Source organism: Ranitomeya variabilis, chromosome 1 (assembly GCF_051348905.1).
Source record: "Ranitomeya variabilis isolate aRanVar5 chromosome 1, aRanVar5.hap1, whole genome shotgun sequence".
Classification (NCBI taxonomy): Eukaryota; Metazoa; Chordata; class Amphibia; order Anura; family Dendrobatidae; genus Ranitomeya; species Ranitomeya variabilis.
In genome coordinates this window covers 791,190,974-791,209,356 of record NC_135232.1, presented here as the reverse complement: position 1 = coordinate 791,209,356, position 18,383 = coordinate 791,190,974, and the positions used below count along the sequence as shown (strand labels likewise).

General features: G+C 44.2%; 1 protein-coding gene across 3 annotated transcripts in view; it reads right to left on the bottom strand.

Annotated features, from left to right (window-relative positions):
• Window positions 1-2,557: 2,557 nt before the first annotated feature.
• Window positions 2,558-18,383, bottom strand: part of SEMA6B (semaphorin 6B) — a 174,916-nt gene continuing 159,090 nt past the window's right edge. For all 3 annotated transcript variants that reach the window (XM_077273122.1, XM_077273115.1, XM_077273106.1), the window contains exons 16-17: window positions 7,152-7,210; window positions 2,558-4,148 (exon numbers count right to left, since the gene is read on the bottom strand). In XM_077273122.1, coding sequence (XP_077129237.1) covers window positions 3,055-4,148; window positions 7,152-7,210 — 1,153 coding nt within the window. In that variant the 3' untranslated portion in view covers window positions 2,558-3,054. The remainder of the gene's footprint in view (window positions 4,149-7,151; window positions 7,211-18,383) is intronic.

Sequence of the window (18,383 nt, the reverse complement as noted above, 5' to 3'; positions counted from 1 at the left end):
AAATTGTTCTTTTATTCTATAAACTTCTGACAACATGCCCCTGAATTTCCAAGCAATAAATTTTGTATTTTTTTTCTGAAAAGGAGAAATGGTCAAAATTTTAAAAAATAACCAATGCTTTCAGACCTCAAATAATGCAAAGAAAACAAGTTCATAATCATTTAGAAACAACAATACTAATGTTTTAACTCAGGAAGAGTTCAGAAATCAATATTTTGGGGAATAACCATGATTTTAATCACAGCTTTCATGCGTCTTGGCATGCTTTCCACCAGTATTTCACACTGTTCCTGGGGCAAAAATTTAAGCAGTACTTTGTTTCTGTGAGGATATGGCCGCTTACTAAAGACTATAGGATGAATGGACATAGAGCGGAGTCCACAGCTCTAAGACATAGAGACTTTTTCCAGCACGGAGCACATCAATATTAGTGTACTTTAATAGTTAATTTGCTTGATGTGTTTTATTAGTTATTTGCTTGCTCGTCAGTTCATCCTCAGAAAAAATGTTCTATTTAGCCATCAGAGGAAGACAAGCAGGCTAAATCTTATGTAAACCTAAGGCCAAACTCAGGGGAGCTGACACCACAGTGGCTCATCTACAGTCCCAGGTGATGGAATATGCTTTGTTCTGTGAGCTACAGGAAATGTTTAAAGGGAGAAAAAGACATGGGGATTGAATCAGGCAGTCGTTGGAGGGATTTCGATGTGAGAATATCCAAGCTGGGATGGATGGATGTATGGACTATGGAGTTTTGGAGATCTCAGATCTCAGACTGGGAGCTTGTGGACTGGGACATTGTATGTTGGCCATCTACATGGATTTGTTGTACAACCATGGATTTATGGAATAAAAATAGTTGCATCGTTAACCTGCCTAGGTGATTTTTATAACCCACAACCTCACATCCTCACAGTTTCAATCTATACACTTGGTCTGGGTCAACTCATAAAGTCCCATGGATTCCAGTACCACCTGTATGCTGATGACACTCAGATGTGCCTCTCTGGCCCAGATGCCACCACTCTGCTGTCCAGAATCCCAGAATGTCTATTAGCCATATCTTTCTTCTTCTCCTCTCGCTTCCACAAACTCAATGTGAACAAATCTAAACTCATCATCTTTCCTCCATCTCACAGATCTACAGTATCTTACCTGATCTATCTATCACAATTAATGACATCACGCTTTCCCCCATACCGGAAGTCTGCTGCCTCGAAGTAACCATTGACTCTGCCCTGTCCTTTAAACCGCACATCCAAGCTCTTTCCACCTCCTGTCGCCTCCAGCTCAAAAAATATCTCCAGAATCTGTCCTTTCCTCAACCCTCAATCTACTAAAATGCTTGTGCATGCCCTCATCATCTCCTGCCTCAACTACTGCAACATCCTTTTCTGTAGCCACCCTGCTAACACTTTCGCACCTCTCCAGTCCATCCTTAACTCTGCTGCCCGATTAATCCATCTCTCTCCTCGTTATTCCTCCACTTCTTCCCTCTGCAAATCTCTTCACTGGCTTCCATTCCCTCAGCGTATCCAGTTTAAGTTACTAATACTGACCTACAAGGCCTTCCATAACCTGTCTCCTCCATATATCTCTGAACTAATCTCCCGATATCTTCCCTCAAGTAATCTCCGGTCCTCCCAAGACCTCCTTCTCTCCTCCACACTTATTCGGTCCCCACCTAATCACCTCCAAGACTACTCCTGAATGTCCCCAATCCTCTGGAATTCTGTGCCCCAACATGTCCAACTATCAACCACATTTGGATCCTTCAGACGGAACCTGAAAACCCACCTTTTCAAGAAAGCCTACAGCCTCTAATGACCCCGCTGCCTCCTCACCGCTACCAGAGCTACCACCTCACCAAACACCGGAGCTGCCGCAACCCCCAACCTACTGTCTCCTCCCCCACCATCCTGTAGAATGTAAGCCCACAAGGGCAAGGTCCTCTCCCCTCTGTATCAGTCTGTTATTGTTAGTCTGTTTATTGCAATTTGTATGTAACCCCTTCTCATGTACAGCACCATGGAATCAATGGTGCTATATAAATAAATAATAATAATAATTTGATGGCTTGTGATTATCCATCATCCTCTTGATTACATTCCGGAGGTTTTCAATGGGGTTCAGGTCTGGAGATTGGGCTGCCCATGACAGGGTTTTGATGTGGTGGTCTCTTAATTTTTGCCAGAGCTGTATGAGATCTTATGTTAATCCTGCCAGTCAGAGGAGAAAAGATAACATTTATCTAATGTTTATGGAAAGTATTAGGATCTGTTAATATTTCATTTTTTTAGGAGTATTTCCTGGTGTATACCCCCAACAGAAAACTAGTATACCCTTTCGGGGGGCCTATGGGTCCATTTGACATGTGTGCCAGGGTCTTTCCCAGCACAAATGCTGGACAGAAAATATGAATACACCCTAAATTTTCCAGTAGCATAATAACTGTATAATAAATATATGGGATGTTGTTCACCATGCCATAAGAAAGCTTTGTCTATGTTTTCACCAGCACAGCTAGTCTGTGATACAACCAGTGTTTTTTTTTTTAAATAAATTGATCAGGAAATTAATCACCTGACCACTGTGTAGAAGACTGCTTTCCTGGTACTTATAAACACACATTAAACCCATTCCTAATTCACACACATCCATGCATAAATTGTTGGTTTACTACTCTGAACTCGTCAACATAATACTTTAAAAACTTGTTCATAAAATATTGATCTGTACATATTGTGCTTGGCTGATGAGGGAATACAGATTTCCCAATAATACAGATGCTCTGTTAACGGCACCCGAAAAAATTCGATAAGATAGTATTCATTATCATACATGGCCTAGATGCAATTTTTTCCCCCCAGCAGTGCATTTCCAAAGCTTCAAAGGAACAGACATTGGAGATTTCGATTACTGACTTGGGGGGCTCACAGTCTTTAACGCTAAGTTTAACTTTTCGTTTTGCATTACTAATAAAACCTACAATCTTTTGTAGACTCTTGAAATCAGATTCTAATTGCCAAGGTATCATTTCATGACAGAATCTAATTATTGAGATTTGGATGTATGCGGCATTCCAAATTGCAGCATCACCTTGAAATCTGAGCCAGGAGTTAAGCTCTGAGATGTTCGAGGATAAATGTACATTGTATCAGTGGGCCTTCGCCAGTTGTCCTCACAGTTAAAAGTCATCTCTCTCTTCAGATGTAAGGATAACTGGGGAGTGCTGCCTCGGTAAGGTCTGTGACAAAAATTCTCACTTGTAGAAGCAGAAACTACACGTCTATGTTTTCTGCCAGAACAAAGGCAGGGTAATTCTGCATGCACATAATGTGGGCCAAGTCCTAGTGATGAGTGATGCTGCATTTTCTCTCCGTAAGGAGTTAAATATTCCTGTATGCATTTGGACAAGAAGTTTGGGCTGCTCCTGTTTTGAGGTAAATAGTGATTCTCATCCACAGGTACAGGTAGAGTGCAAGACTCTTTTACGTGAGGTGAAAGGTAACAACAAGCGTCTTCTCCGTGATGGTTTACAATTCGAACGCTTTCTTCATGTTGTGACAAATATCGAAACTCATCTTCCTTAAGAGGTAAATAGTGGGACTCTTCCTTATTTAATGGTGCATAACGGGAGTCCTCTTTTTTGGGGCAGAAAAACCTGGAATCCTTGGATTCGTATTCATATTGACTTTCTGTGGGTAAATTAGAAGATGACAGGTGCATGTCTTGGTGCAGTAAACTGGCGGATGAATTTTGCAATGAGTAATTAATGTATTCTTGAGAATGAATGGTTCTCTTGTGCTGTTCAGGTGTCTGTTCAGGGGTCGGTGGAATACCGCTGTGATCCTTACTGTGTCCGGGATTCCAGCCATGTTGTTTTATAGAGGTGAAGACAGGGTCACGATCTGGGTGGCCTAAGTCTCTACTTCTACTCACACTTTTCACAGAATTGGCCACCATGAGGCCACTGTTCTTCTCTTTTTGTCTGCACCTCAGTTTCCTGCTCGGTTGAGAGCTCAACAAGCACACCCCTAGACCTGACAAGAGCGCGCCCACTACAAATGCCGCCACAGTGGAAACAACCAGCATGTTGACAGATACTTCAACACCTCTGTGTTCCATAAAGCTCTGTGTGAATAAACCTGTTGGAAAAAAAACAAGTGTAAATATTAATTAGGGCAAGTCTTATTTATAAGCCAATATTTCAAATCCTTAACCCCTTGCACTGCATGCTTACGGCGCAGGTCAGATTGAAATGTACATAACGGGGCTGGCACAGGGTCCGGAGTTGTTCGGCAGGTAGGAGCTGTCACATCTTTGTATCTCTAATCCAGGCCCACTTTTTCTCATTCTTTTCCATAATAAAACATAACTAGTAAAGCATAGTATCGCACTTGGACCAATGTTATTCAATGGGGCAGTTGAGATGAGTGATTTTTTTCACTAACTGAATCGGCATGTGAAAAAAAAAATTGCACCATGCATGATTTTCTTTCAAAAATCAGGTGAGACTCACTCATTCAGATCTATGGGTGCAAGAGCAAAAAATCGGATGCCATACAGAGCCACAATATAAACTATGTTCCAAATTATTATGCAAATTGGATTTAAGTGTCATAAAGATTTAATTGTTTTGTTTTTCAAATAAATTCGTGGATGGTATTGTGTCTCAGGGCTCCATGAATCACTGAAATCAATCTTAAACACGTGATAATTAGTTTTCCAGGTGATTCTAATTAAAGGAAACTACTCAAAAATGATGTTCCACATTATTATGCAGGTCACAGGTTTCAAGCAATATGTGAAGTAAAAAGGATCTCTCTGCTGCTGAAAAGCGTTAAATAGTGCAATGCCTTGGACAAGGTATGAAAAAATTAGATATTTCACGAAAACTTAAGAGTGATCATCTAACTCTGATGAGATTTGTGACTGAAACAGAGCACAGACAGAGTTCATGCAAATAAAGGCATAATGAGAAAGTTTTCTGCCAGACAAATTCATTGGATTAAGAGAGCAGCTGCCAAAATACCATTACAAAGCAGCAAACAGATATTTGAAGCTGCTGGTGCGTCTGGAGTCCCTCGAACCTCAAGGTGTAGGATCCTTCAAAGGCTTGCTGTGTTGCATAAACCTACTATTTGGCCACTCCTAAACAGTGTTCACAAGCAGAAACGGTTGCAGTGGGCCCAGACATACATGAAGACTAATTTTCAAACAGTCTTGTTTACTGATAAATGTTGAGCAACCCTGGATGGTCCAAATGGATGGAGTAGTGGATGGTTGGTGGATGGCCACCATGTCCCAACAAGGCTGTGACATCAGCAAGGAGGTGGAGGAGTCATGTTTTGGGCTGGAATCATGGGGAACCATCTGGTAGAGCCCTTTAAGGTTCCTGAAGGTGTGAAAATGATCTCGGCAAAAAATAGAGTTTCTGACTGACAACTTTCTTCAATGGTCTAAAAAGCAGAAACGTGCCTTCAGGAACAAAATCATCTTCATGCATGACAATGAATACCTCTGAGTAATTGGCTGCTATGGGCATAAAAGGAGATAAACTCATGGTGTGGCCACCATCTTCCCCTGACCTCAACCCTATAGAGAACCTTTGGAGTATCATCAAACAAAAGATCTATGAGGGTGGGAGGCAGTTCACATCAAAACAGCATATCTGGGAGGCTATTCTGACTTCATGCAAAGAAATGCAAGCAGAAACTCTCCATAAACTCACAAGTTCAATGGATGCAAGAATTGTGAAGGTGATATCAATGAAGGGCTCCTATGTTAACATGTAACTTGGCCTGTTAGGATGTTTTGGAGTTAAATAGCTTTTTTGTTCAGTGAATGTGACCTCCTAATGCTGCAAATTCCACAAATGAGCATTTTCAGTTCTTTAAAACATATCAAATGTTTTGAAATTCTACTGTGCTTAATAATTTGGAACAGTGCATTGTGAGTTTTTATTCATATTGGAGATTATACTGTTATCATTGGGAGGTTTCTCCAATAAAATTCAATGTATACTCTAACGGGTGATGACTTTTATTAGACTGACTGTCATTTACACTGACCATTTAGGAAAATCCGAGAAAAATGTCATTTGCATAATAATTTGGAACATAGTGTAGCGTGGATACATTGCACTTCTGTAATCTAGGAAACTGTAAATTGTCCTTATAAACGATTAATAGCTGCTGCTGTAATAAAAAACTTATTGCATACGGACTTCACACGGATGACAAGGGAGAAAAAAATTGTCTCGCTTTTCCGGATGAAACTCTGAACGATTTTTTATAGTGTCGTGTGTCCCTAGCCTAATACTGATCAACTTGTGTCTGTGGCCCAAGTTAACTTGATACCATTTTCTAGATGTATAATTGTTTTTGCACATATGCATGTGACCCCCTAGTAATATTGGTATGGTGAATTCTTTTTGTATGTATAGGGAAATTTAGGGCATTATACGGTCCAACGACGCTAAGCGGGGGCGTCAATTGCATTACCAATAGGGACAACCAGGGTATATCACCAAAGATCTAATTGTTGGTATATGGATTTTCTGGAACAATATGGTTATTTGGAATCTAGCTATATGAGTGCCATGTTGTATTTATAGAATATTATTGTTTGTTTGGGGTAATTTTAATGAATTAGTATAAGTTTCTAGGGGATAATCTGAAACACTGAAAAACCCAACAAAAAAATAAGCACTCTTTATTGTTTAGTGTATCTTATTTCCCCAAAATAAATAAAGGTTTTTCAATACATTATGTAGATATTTTTAACTGGCCAGCCCATCTTACTATGTTATTGTTTATCCAAAGGATAGGTGATAACCTACTAGTCACTGGGGTTTCACAGCTGTGACCCCCACTGATCCAAAGTACAGGTCTCTGAAATGCCCTGTTTGAGCAGGGCCACCACTGAACCATCGCCTTTGGAACTGCAGGAAATTTCCCAATGCTGAACTCGGCTATATCGGGAACTTCCATAGACAATGAATAGAGCATTGGTACTTTAGAGTTTCATTCTTGAGACTGGTCAGACACCATGTGATCAGTAAGTTAACACCTATCCTGTATATAACATGGGAATAACGCTTTAAGTCTTAAAATAGGTGACTTTCCTCAGAGGTCAATTAAACTCACCATCACAGTTTCCAAGGTGAGACGTTTGTTCTCCACCGAGGTCTTGCTCATAATGAGCCCTGGAAAACATTCATACTAGTTAAAACATTGAGACCTATGGGATAATACACTAATATGAATGCATATACATAATTACTGTACTAAGATTATAATCACATCTGTGCCATTAGCTTCAGCAGAAGTCTTTTTCACAGTCTCTGCCAAATTTCACAGGAAGAATAGGACAGAGCTATGGATGGACAACACGATGGAACCCATTTAACAGCATTATAAGTCAACTAGCTGAAGAGCCCGGTGTTGCCTGGGCATAGTAAATATCTGTGGTTAGTTATAGCACCTCACTTCTCTTATTTTCCCATCACGCCTCTCATTTTCCCCCTCACATCTCTCATTTTCTCCCTCACTCCTCTTATTTTCCCCCTCACTCCTCTCATTCCCCCCTCACACCTCTCATTCCTCCCTAACACTTGCCATTTCGACCTCACATCTGTCATTTTCCGATCACTCCGCTGTTTTCCCTCACTCCTCTCATTTTGCACTCACACCTTTTGATTTTCACCTCACACCTCTCATTTTCACCTCACAACTCTTGTTTTCCCCTCACACCTCTTATTTTCCCCTCAGTATATACGTTTGTCATCTCCCTTATATATAGTATACACCTGTATGTTATCTCCTGTATATAGTATATACCTGTATGTCATCTCCCCTGTATATAGTATATACCTGTATGTCATCTCCCCTGTAAATAGTATATACCTGCTGTATGTCATCTCCTCCTGTATATTGTATATACCTATGTGTCATCTCTTCCTGTATATAGTATATAGTTGTATGTCATCTCTTCTGTATATAGTATATACCTGTATGTCATCTCCTCCTATATATAGTATATACCTGTATGTCATCCCCCAGTATATAGTATATACCTGCTGTATGTCATCTCCTCCTCTATATACCTATGTGTCATCTTCTCTTTTATATAGTATATACCTGTATGTCATCTCCTCCTGTATATAGTATATACTTGTATGTCATCTCCTCCTGTATATAGTATATACGTGTGTCATCTCCTCCTGTATATAGTATATACAGTACCTGTATGTCATCTCCTATATATAGTATATACCTGTATGTCATCTCCTCCTGTATATAGTATATACCTGTAATTCATCTCCTCCTGTATATAGTATATACCTGTGTGTCATCTGCTCCTGTATATACTATATACCTGTGTGTCATCTCCCCTGTATATAGTAAGTACCTGTATGTCATCTCCTCCTGTATTAGACCTCGTTCACACGTTATTTGGTCAGTATTTTTACCTCAGTATTTGTAAGCTAAATTGGCAGCCTGATAAATCCCCAGCCAACAGGAAGCCCTCCCCCTGGCAGTATATATTAGCTCACACATACACATAATAGACAGGTCATGTGACTGACAGCTGCCGTATTTCCTATATGGTACATTTGTTGCTCTTGTAGTTTGTCTGCTTATTAATCAGATTTTTATTTTTGAAGAATAATACCAGACTTGTGTGTGTTTTAGGGCGAGTTTCATGTGTCAAGTTGTGTGTGTTGAGTTGCGTGTGGCGACATGCATGTAGCGACTTTTGTAAGATGAGTTTTGTGTGGCGACATTCGTGTAGCAACGTTTTGTGTGTTGAGTTGCATGTGACAGGTTAGTGTAGCAAGTTGTGTGCAGCAAGTTTTGCGCATGGCGAGTTTTATGTGTGGTGCGCTTTGAGTATGTGCAAGTTTTGTGTGAGGCAACTTTTGCATGTGTTGCAACTTTTGTGCATGTGGCAATTTTTCCATGTGTGCAAGTTTTGCGTGTGGCGAGTTTTCCATGAGGTGAGTTTTGCACGTGTGGCTAGTTTTGCGTGAGCCTAGTTTTGCATGTGGTGAATTTTGGGCGTGGCGAGTTTTGAGTGGTGACTTTTGTGTTTCGACTTTTATGTGGCGAGGTTGGTGTATGTGTGGTGAAATGTGTGCTGAGGGTGGTATATGTGTTCAAGCACGTGGTAGTGTGTGGCGCATTTTGTGGGAGTGTTCATATCCCCGTGTGTGTGTGTGTGCACGGGGTTAAAATTTCACCTCACAACATAGCCTATGACGCTCTCAGGGTCCAGACGTGTGACTGTGCAAAATTTTGTGGCTGTAGCTGTGACGGTGCAGATGCCAATTCCGGACATACACACATACACACTTACATACACACACACACACACACACACACACACACACACACACACACACACGCACACACATTCAGCTTTATATATTAGATGGGTTCTGCTGGTCACTGTTGATATCATTTCATGTGGTAGATCCAACAAAGTGTCATGGTTTCTGTTCAGTACACAGATGTGAACAGAATCGGAACTGCTAAACAGAAACATTTCAGACTAATTGTAACATTATAATAGTGAACATGTGGTAAAACAAAAAAAACAAACAGACACTGTATTATCCATGCTAAAGAAAAACATGGCAGCAAAGTTACGCATTTTGCATTTTGTTTCATTTTATGAAGAGCATCTTAAGTTTTTGTTAATGTGTAACTTGTCAGGGAAAGTTTTCATGTCTTCAAAATACTATTTCTGACCATTATATGACTTCTGACCTGAACTGTTTACCATTTTCCTCTGCTTGCTCTCTCTGAACTGTTTAGCCATCTCTGAGCTAGTGCCTAGAGACTAGCTGCTATGATTTCTACCATACACAGTACAAATACAACGGAATTCCTGATATCTTTCTCTGTATTGCACAAAGATAGAAGCAGCAGAAGTAATATATAACAACATGCACCAGCAATGAGCTATGCAGCAGTAAATCCAGTACTAAAGTGAGGTATATTTTGGAATTCTATGGAAATATATAACTGACATGGGTGCTCTCCAATGCTTAAAGGGCTTGCAAGAGCATGTAATATTGATCACCTGTCATAAGGATAGGACATCAACCTGAAACTCCAACCAGTCAGATGTTATTAGCTTTGGTTCCAGTCACATGTAAACATTGAACGAAAATTAACTGAACAGCTTGGCTCAATGTGTAGTGGTCACTTTTGAATACTCCAAGTCAGCTGTTGAATAGCAGACAAACTCATGGTGGTGGCTGTCCCTCGGTACTCGGTCCTCAGCTGCCTCGATTTCTCCCATTGTGCCATCTCCGTCTTACACAAGCACATGTCCCATAACATCACTCGTGCCCTCACCAACACAGTTACTGGGAAGGTCTACTGAACAACCCACACATGGACAAGTGTTTGTGGCCAGGGGTTCTACATTTCCCTGATGGCACACTCGGTGAACCTAGTGGAGGCTGGGACCCTGTGATGGTACATATGCTACCGAAGTCTACAATTGTGAGACCTAGTTCCATCAAGGTGTCCCCCACCTCCTACACCAGTCCTCCTCCTCATACTCCATCTCTGAATTGTTGGCCATATCAGTTACAAGCTGGAATTACTGCAGCACTGCCTTGGTGAAGCGGCAAAAGGCTCTGCTGAAATTAATTTGTTTAGGTCACAAAGCATACCGGTGCCCCATTGTTGAATGGCATAACAGGCCAGATTAATGGCTCTCGCCGCTGAACCTACATCCAGGTATGGTCATATGTGATAATGGCAGTAACCTGGAAGCGGATCTGAAGCTTGGCAACCTAACACACATACCATGCCTGGCCCACGTGCTCAACTTCGTGGTTTCTGATAACCTACCCAGATTTGCCTACCAGCTACTTGTTAAGGTATGCCACGTGTGCTCCCATTTCCGCAAGTCACCAACTGCTGCCGCCAGTCTGGTAATGCTACAGCAGCGCTTGCAAGTGCCAGCTCACCAACTGTTGTGTAAACTGATGATGGGCTGAAACTCCACATTGCTTATGTTGACAAGGCTTTGCGGGCAGCAGAGGGCAGTAGTTGAATACTAGCTACAACATGCCCGTCGGTATTGACTTCAGCCTCCGCACATAACAACTGATGAGTGGACAGGGATGTCTGACATATGTGAGGTTCTCCAAAACTTTGAGGAATCAACAAAGATGGTGAGCAGCAATGACACCATAATCAGCATAATCATCCAGCTTCTGTGTCTACTCAAACGCTCGCTGCTCACAATTAAAGAGGAGGCTTTGCATATGGATCAGGTGGAGATGGAGGAAGAAATAACTCAGGGTGATACTACCCACCCCAGCCTCATCTTATCTTCTCAGCGCAGAATGGGTGATAATGAGGAGGAGGAGACTGAGGGGGAGGGGGAACAGGAGATGGTTGCTTGGGCTACAGGGGGTGCTACCCACACCAGCTTCATCCCATATGTTCAGCGTGAATGAGTTGAAGAGGAGGAGGAGCTGGAGAGTCGTCCTCCTGGTGGCGAAAAGGAAATCTTGCCTGTTGGGAGTCTGGTACACATGGCTGACTTTATGTCTCGCTGCCTTTCCTGTGACCCTTGTGTTATATGCATTTTGGCCAACACATTACTGGTTATTCATCCTTCTCGACCCATGCTACAAGGAGATCATTCCATCTCTCCTTTCTGAGGCGGAGAGAGCTAGTAAAATGGTGCAGTACCAGAACACCTTAGTCGAATAATTAGTACAAAAATTCCCATCTGACAACACTGGCTGCAGAGGTCATATGTCAGGACTCTGAACATTTTTTACCTTTTGAGCATTACTACCCTTTTCCAAGATGGCGTCTTTGGTCTCATGTGCACTGTGTCTCCTGCTATAAAACTCCACCCCAGCCTTCAGTCTGTGCTAGAGTATTCTGCCTTGCATCCAGCTCCTGACCTCTGATTACTCCCTGGCTATACACCTGCTCCTGTGAACCTGTGTGGTGATCCTGCTACTCTGCTCTGAGTTCCTGCTGCATACACAAGTTTCCAGTAATCCTCCTTCATCTGCTGTTCGTGTTTACTTCCATCTGCATTTGCTGGTCATGTAAGCTGTTGCTGCTTTGCAATAACCTGAGACTATTAACCAGGCCTCCCTGGTTGAGCTAAGATATGATTTTAACTGCCTAATAAGCATATCTATCTGTGCCTGGACTAAGACAAGGATTTATTCGTGTCAAGTATCCTCAAGAATAACTGTGCTTCATAGACTTTCTGCTTGATTGCATTTTCCTCTGAAGTTTCCTATAGACTGCTAAGCTGCGTTTATTATTTGCACCAAGTGTTGTGGACTTGAGTTTCTCTCTGCACCTGTTTGAATCACCGTGTTATAATATAGACTTTACCACTTATAAAACTGTGTCCTGTAGTTGTCATGTTCCACGCAAAGAGTCTCCTGAGTTATCCCCTATAATTATTACATCATAGTCCTTTGGACAACCAATAAGTAGAGATGAGGGATACATACACCAGATCCAACAGAAGCAGGGGAGCACTATCCAAGGTCTGGGACAGTGTCATGATTCCCAATGGCAGGGAATTTGTCAACATAACACGGGCAAAAACAGGACGAGCTCTAGGGTGATGGAACCTGAGCTGACCGCGATCCTGAACCTCAACACTCAACTAACAGTAGCCAGGGGACATTCCTGGGGGGCCCCTAGACGTCTCGCGCCAGCCGGAGATCTAGCTTCCCCTATCAGAAGAATAACAGACCTCACTTGCCTCCAGAGAAATATTCCCACAGAGATAGCAGCCTCCCACATATAATGACGGTGAAATGAGAGGAAGGCACAAACGTAGTTATGAAAACAGATTCAGCAAAATGAGGCCCGCTTAAGCTAGATAGCAGAGGATACAAAAGGTGAACTGCGCGGTCAGCTGAAAAACCCTTCAAAATACCATCCTGAAATTACTTAAACTCATGTGCCAACTCATGGTACATGAGTGGTAATTTCAGCCCACTAGAGCAACCAGCAGCAGAGAATTACATATCTGCAAGCTGGACTAAAAAAACATGAAAGCAATCATGAAACAGGGAAATACAGACTTAGCTTGTCTTGAAGGCCTAGGAGCAGGTAACAGAGACACACACTGATACATTGATAGCCGGCAAGGGAATGACAGGAAAGCCAGGTTAAATAGGAAACACCCAGCCACTGATGGACAGGTGGAAACCAGAGACCGCAACCCACCAAAGTCACCCAGTACCAGTTGTAACCACCAGAGGGAGCCCAAAAACAGAATCCACAACAGGACAGTTATCTTAGACTCTCCAAGCACCCAGGCCCTGATGCGCGGGGTACTCTGTCAAGGAGGGAAAAGACTTAGAAGATGGTGAAGGAGTACCTAGCCGACCGTACCAGTGTCCTCTGTGATTCCTCTGTGCCGTACAACTATTGGGTATCCAAACTGGACAGCTGGCATGAATTATCTCTCTACGCCTTGGAGGTGTGCACCTGCCCTGCTGCTAGCGTTTTGTCAAAACTCTTTTTTGTCGTTGGGGGCATAAGAACTGATAGGCGCATCTGCCTGTCAACTGAAAATGCTGACAGGTTGTCTCTCATCAAAATGAACAAGGCCTGGATTGGCCCAGACTTCACCACTCCACCGGATGACAGCAGCGGAACATAAAGACAATTCTAATGTTCCTTATTTCTTGGTGTATTGTTATTGCCAGGCACCCCTTCCCACCTAAACAGGGGTACACGGATCTTATTTTCTTCTTTTTCTTGTCCAACCCCTCCAACATGTCTACAGGGTCATGATGTGACCCTCGCTATTAATTTTTAGAGGCCTACCTCTACTATATATATATATATATATATATATATATATATATATATAACATAAATATAAATATATATATATATATATATATATATTGTAAGGCAGTGACCGGTGTCATATGCGAGGGTCGCTATGTATCCCCCAGGATGTGCTTAGAAGCGTATTAGATCCGCTGGAGTGCCCTGTGCTCACAGCAGGTTTGCCTGTGAGACACAGGGAAGAATAAAAGTGAGTGTGAACTGGATCAAGTTATTTGACCCAGAAATTATTCAGGAAAACCCGGTATGGGCTTTTATTTTTGAAACGGACTGCAGGAAGGCAGTGGGGCCGGTCCGTTTCCTCCATCCCAGATCTTATAGTGGCCCATGGCCATAGAATCTGGAGCAAAGGAAAAAAAAACCCTGCAAGAGATTTTGGGTGTGTCAGTATTGGTCTGGGAGTCAGACCTAGCAGGAGCTTGATGTGGAGCTCTGTCCGTGTGGAACAACACAGGCCAGGCAGAGCCGGAAAAGCCTGACACCCCAGCTTACACAGTGGTGTAAAAACGTTCACGGCAACAGGACTGTGGACTGTATTATTATTTTGCCCGGCTGCATACAGAAGGACTTATATGCTTACTTTTTCCAGTTTGTGAGTATGCTATGAAATAAACAAGACTTTGTTTGAACTTTATATTGGTCACTGCCTATTCACTGCACAGCAAGGACATCGCTACATCACATTTGGTTGGAGAATGCGGAGCAGTGTGAATCAAGGCATACCCCAACACCATTTGCATGTCTGTTATTAAGCCTGCTACATTGCAATTCAGGCCTACAGACAAAATGGAGGAGATCCTGAGGCAGCTGGTTCTCACACAGCAACAACAGCAACAAACGAATAACCTGTTGCTGCAGCAAATTACAGCCCTGCGTGAGGCACCTCCAGCACCGACCCCGGAACGTCGCGATGCCCGAGACAAGGTCCGCTCCGCTTTGAGGAAATTGAGTCCGGAAGATGACGTGGAAGCGTTCCTCACCGTCTATGAGCGCACGGCAGAGCGGGAGAATCTGCCAGCAGCACAGTGGGCTGAAGTTGTGGCTCCGTTCCTGAGGGGTGATGCGCTAAAGGCCTACTTTGACCTCAGTCGGGAGGATGCCCAGGACTATTCCAAGCTAAAAGGTGAGATCCTTGCCCGACTGGGGGTTAATACTTATGTGAGAGCTCAACGGGTGTTTTCTTGGACTTATGTGGAAGCCCAGCCTGCCCGGTCTCAGATTTTTGACTTGCTGCAGCTTGTAAAACGGTGGCTCCAACCTGAGACTTTAACCACAAGTCAGATAGTGGAGAGGGTGGTGGTCGACCGACTGGTGAGGGCTCTGCCAGCAGCCATACAGCGTTGGGTGGGTCAAGGGGACCCGGGTACCCTAGACCAGGTTGTAGGTCTGGTAGAGCGGTATAAGGCCACCCAGGACTTTATACGGGACACTGCTCCGCTTCGACTCTCACGTAAGGCTCCGCCAGCTCAGGAGTCTGAAAAAACTCCACGGCCCTCCACTGGGACAAAACCGGACCGAGTCCGTGCTGAGGGGTTGGCTCGGAAAGAGAGTGACCACAGACCTGTGTCCCCTAAACTGGCCCCAAGGTTACCTGGGGCCACAGTCATTACGTGTTGGCGATGCCAAGAATCTGGACATGTGGTTGCTAATTGCCCTCTAACAACAGAACCCATGGACTGCGGGTATACCCGTCGGGTGTCTATGTATGCCCAGCCAGTCTGCATTACCACTACAGACCCTGCCGGTACCGAACCTCAGCTGTGTAGAGTACTCGTTAACGGGTACCAGACGGATGCTCTCTTGGACTCAGGGAGCTTGGTGACCCTGGTACACGGGTCCCTGGTTGCTGGGGACAGTCCTAATGGACGGAAGGTGGGGGTAGTGTGCATACATGGGGACCTCAGAGAGTACCCAACTGCGGAGGTCACTTTCTCCACCCCGTGTGGAGAGATAAAACATGTGGTGGGCGTGGTAAAGACTCTTCCGTATGGGACTGTGATCGGTAGAGACTTGCCCCTGTTCTGGTCCCTCTGGGAGAACAGACTTAACCCTCTCAGGGTAAAAAGCATTCCAGGTGCAGAACCTGAAGATCCCGAGTCAGGGATACCTGCCGTAGGGGTCGCCACCATAGGGACAGTGTGTAATCCCGATAGGTTTCCCCTAGAGGTATTGGCAGGAGAGGTGGAGGAGAATCCACCAATTCCTGAGCTGGAGGTGTCACCTGGTAAGTTCGGGACTGCCCAGCTCCAGGATCCCACTCTGACCCGGGCAAGGGAAAGAGTAATCGAGGTGAATGGGGTGGCACAACAACCTGGTGCAGAAAAAGAGTTTCCCCGGATGATGATCAACCAGGAGTTACTGTACAGGGTTGATAAAATCCGGGATGAGGTGGTGGAACAACTGATAGTGCCCCAACCCTATCGTCGGGCGGTGCTCGACATGGCTCACACTCACATGTTGGGGGGGCACTTGGGGGCCAAAAAGACATTAGAGCGCATATTACAGAGGTTTTTTTGGCCTGGTGTCTACGCTGAGGTTATAAAGTACTGTGACACATGTCCTGAGTGTCAACTAACCTCACCCACCACGAACTACCGGAGCCCATTAGTGCCTCTGTCCATCATAGAGGTACCTTTTGAGCGGATAGCGATGGATCTGGTAGGACCAATAGTAAAATCCGCCCGGGGCCACCAGCACATATTAGTAGTCGTAGACTACGCCACCCGGTATCCAGAGGCGATACCGCTCCGGCACACTTCGGCTAAACTCATAGCCCGTGAACTGTTTGCCATGTTTTGTCGCCTGGGGCTTCCCAAGGAGATCCTTACAGATCAGGGAACTCCTTTTATGTCTAAAGTGACTAAGGAGCTATGTAAATTGCTCCAAATTAAACAGTTACGTACGTCAGTGTACCATCCACAAACCGATGGGTTGGTGGAGAGGTTTAATAAGACCCTCAAGGACATGCTTAAAAAGGTGGTCGCCAAGGATGGGAAAGATTGGGATATGTTATTGCCATATTTAATGTTCGCCATACGCGAGGTACCACAGGCGTCCACGGGGTTCTCCCCATTTGAGCTATTGTATGGCAGACACCCGAGGGGACTGCTGGATGTAGCCAAAGAGACGTGGGAACAGGAGCCCACTCCACATAAAAGTGTAATCGAGTATGTGGCCAGTATGCAGGATCGGATTGCGGTCGTGCAACCCATAGTAAAGGAGCATCTGTTGGATGCCCAGGCCGCTCAGAGCCGTACATATAATAAAAGGGCCACGGTCAGGACCTTTAAAGAAGGAGACCGGGTGTTGGTACTAGTACCCACCCCAGAGAGTAAACTCATGGCCAAGTGGCAAGGGCCTTATGAGATACGGGGGAAGGTGGGGGAAGTGAATTATAAAGTGTACCAACCCGGGAAAAGAAAACCCGAGCAGCTGTACCATGTAAACCTGCTAAAGGCCTGGAAAGACTGAGAATGTTTGGTCACAGAAGCAACTACGGTCATTCATTCGGAAGTCCCTCTGGCACTCGCCAAGGACACAGCCGGGTGTGAGGTAAAAGTCAATGATGACCTCACAAAACAGCAGCGGCGGGAGGGGAGGCTCGAGCTTTGGTACAGCAGAATATGGATGTATTCTCAGAGCTGCCGGGGCGAACCTCAGTGATTCAGCATGACATTGTCACTGAGCCCCGGGTAAAGGTGCGGATGAAACCCTACCGAGTGCCAGAAGCCCGAAGGCAAGCCATCGCGGCCAAGGTAAAGCAAATGCTTCAGTTGGGATTCATTGAGGAATCCCGAAGTGAGTGGGCTAGCCCCATTGTACTAATACCAAAACCTGATGGGTCATTACGCTTCTGTAATGACTTTAGGAAGTTAAATGAAGTGTCAAAATTTGACCTGTATCCCATGCCACGGGTGGACGAGCTAATTGAGAGACTGGGGAAGGCACAGTACTTCACCACGCTGGATCTCACGAAAGGTTACTGGCAGGTTCCCTTAACAGAGTCAGCGAAAGAAAAGACTGCTTTTATAACCCCAGAGGGTCTCTTTCAATATGTTTTCTTACCATTTGGGTTACATGGGGCTCCAGCCACGTTCCAGAGGTTGATGGACGTTGTGTTGGCGCCGCATAGAGATTACGCGTCGGCCTATTTGGATGACATAGTCATCTTTAGTACCGACTGGGATACCCATCTGTCCCAGGTACAAGCAGTGCTGGACTCTCTTAGAGCCGCAGGGTTAACAGCAAACCCAAAGAAATGCGCAATAGGTCTCACGGAAGCCCGATACTTAGGATACGTGATCGGCCGAGGGGTGATCAAACCTCAAGTGAACAAAATTGAGGCCATTCAAAACTGGCCCAAGCCCTTAAGTTCCAAACAAGTGAGGGCATTCCTTGGCATCATTGGGTATTACCGTCGATTTATACCCAATTTTGCTGGTAAATCGGCTTCCCTAACGGACCTGTTAAAAGGGAAAAAAACGGTGATGGTCAAGTGGAATCCTC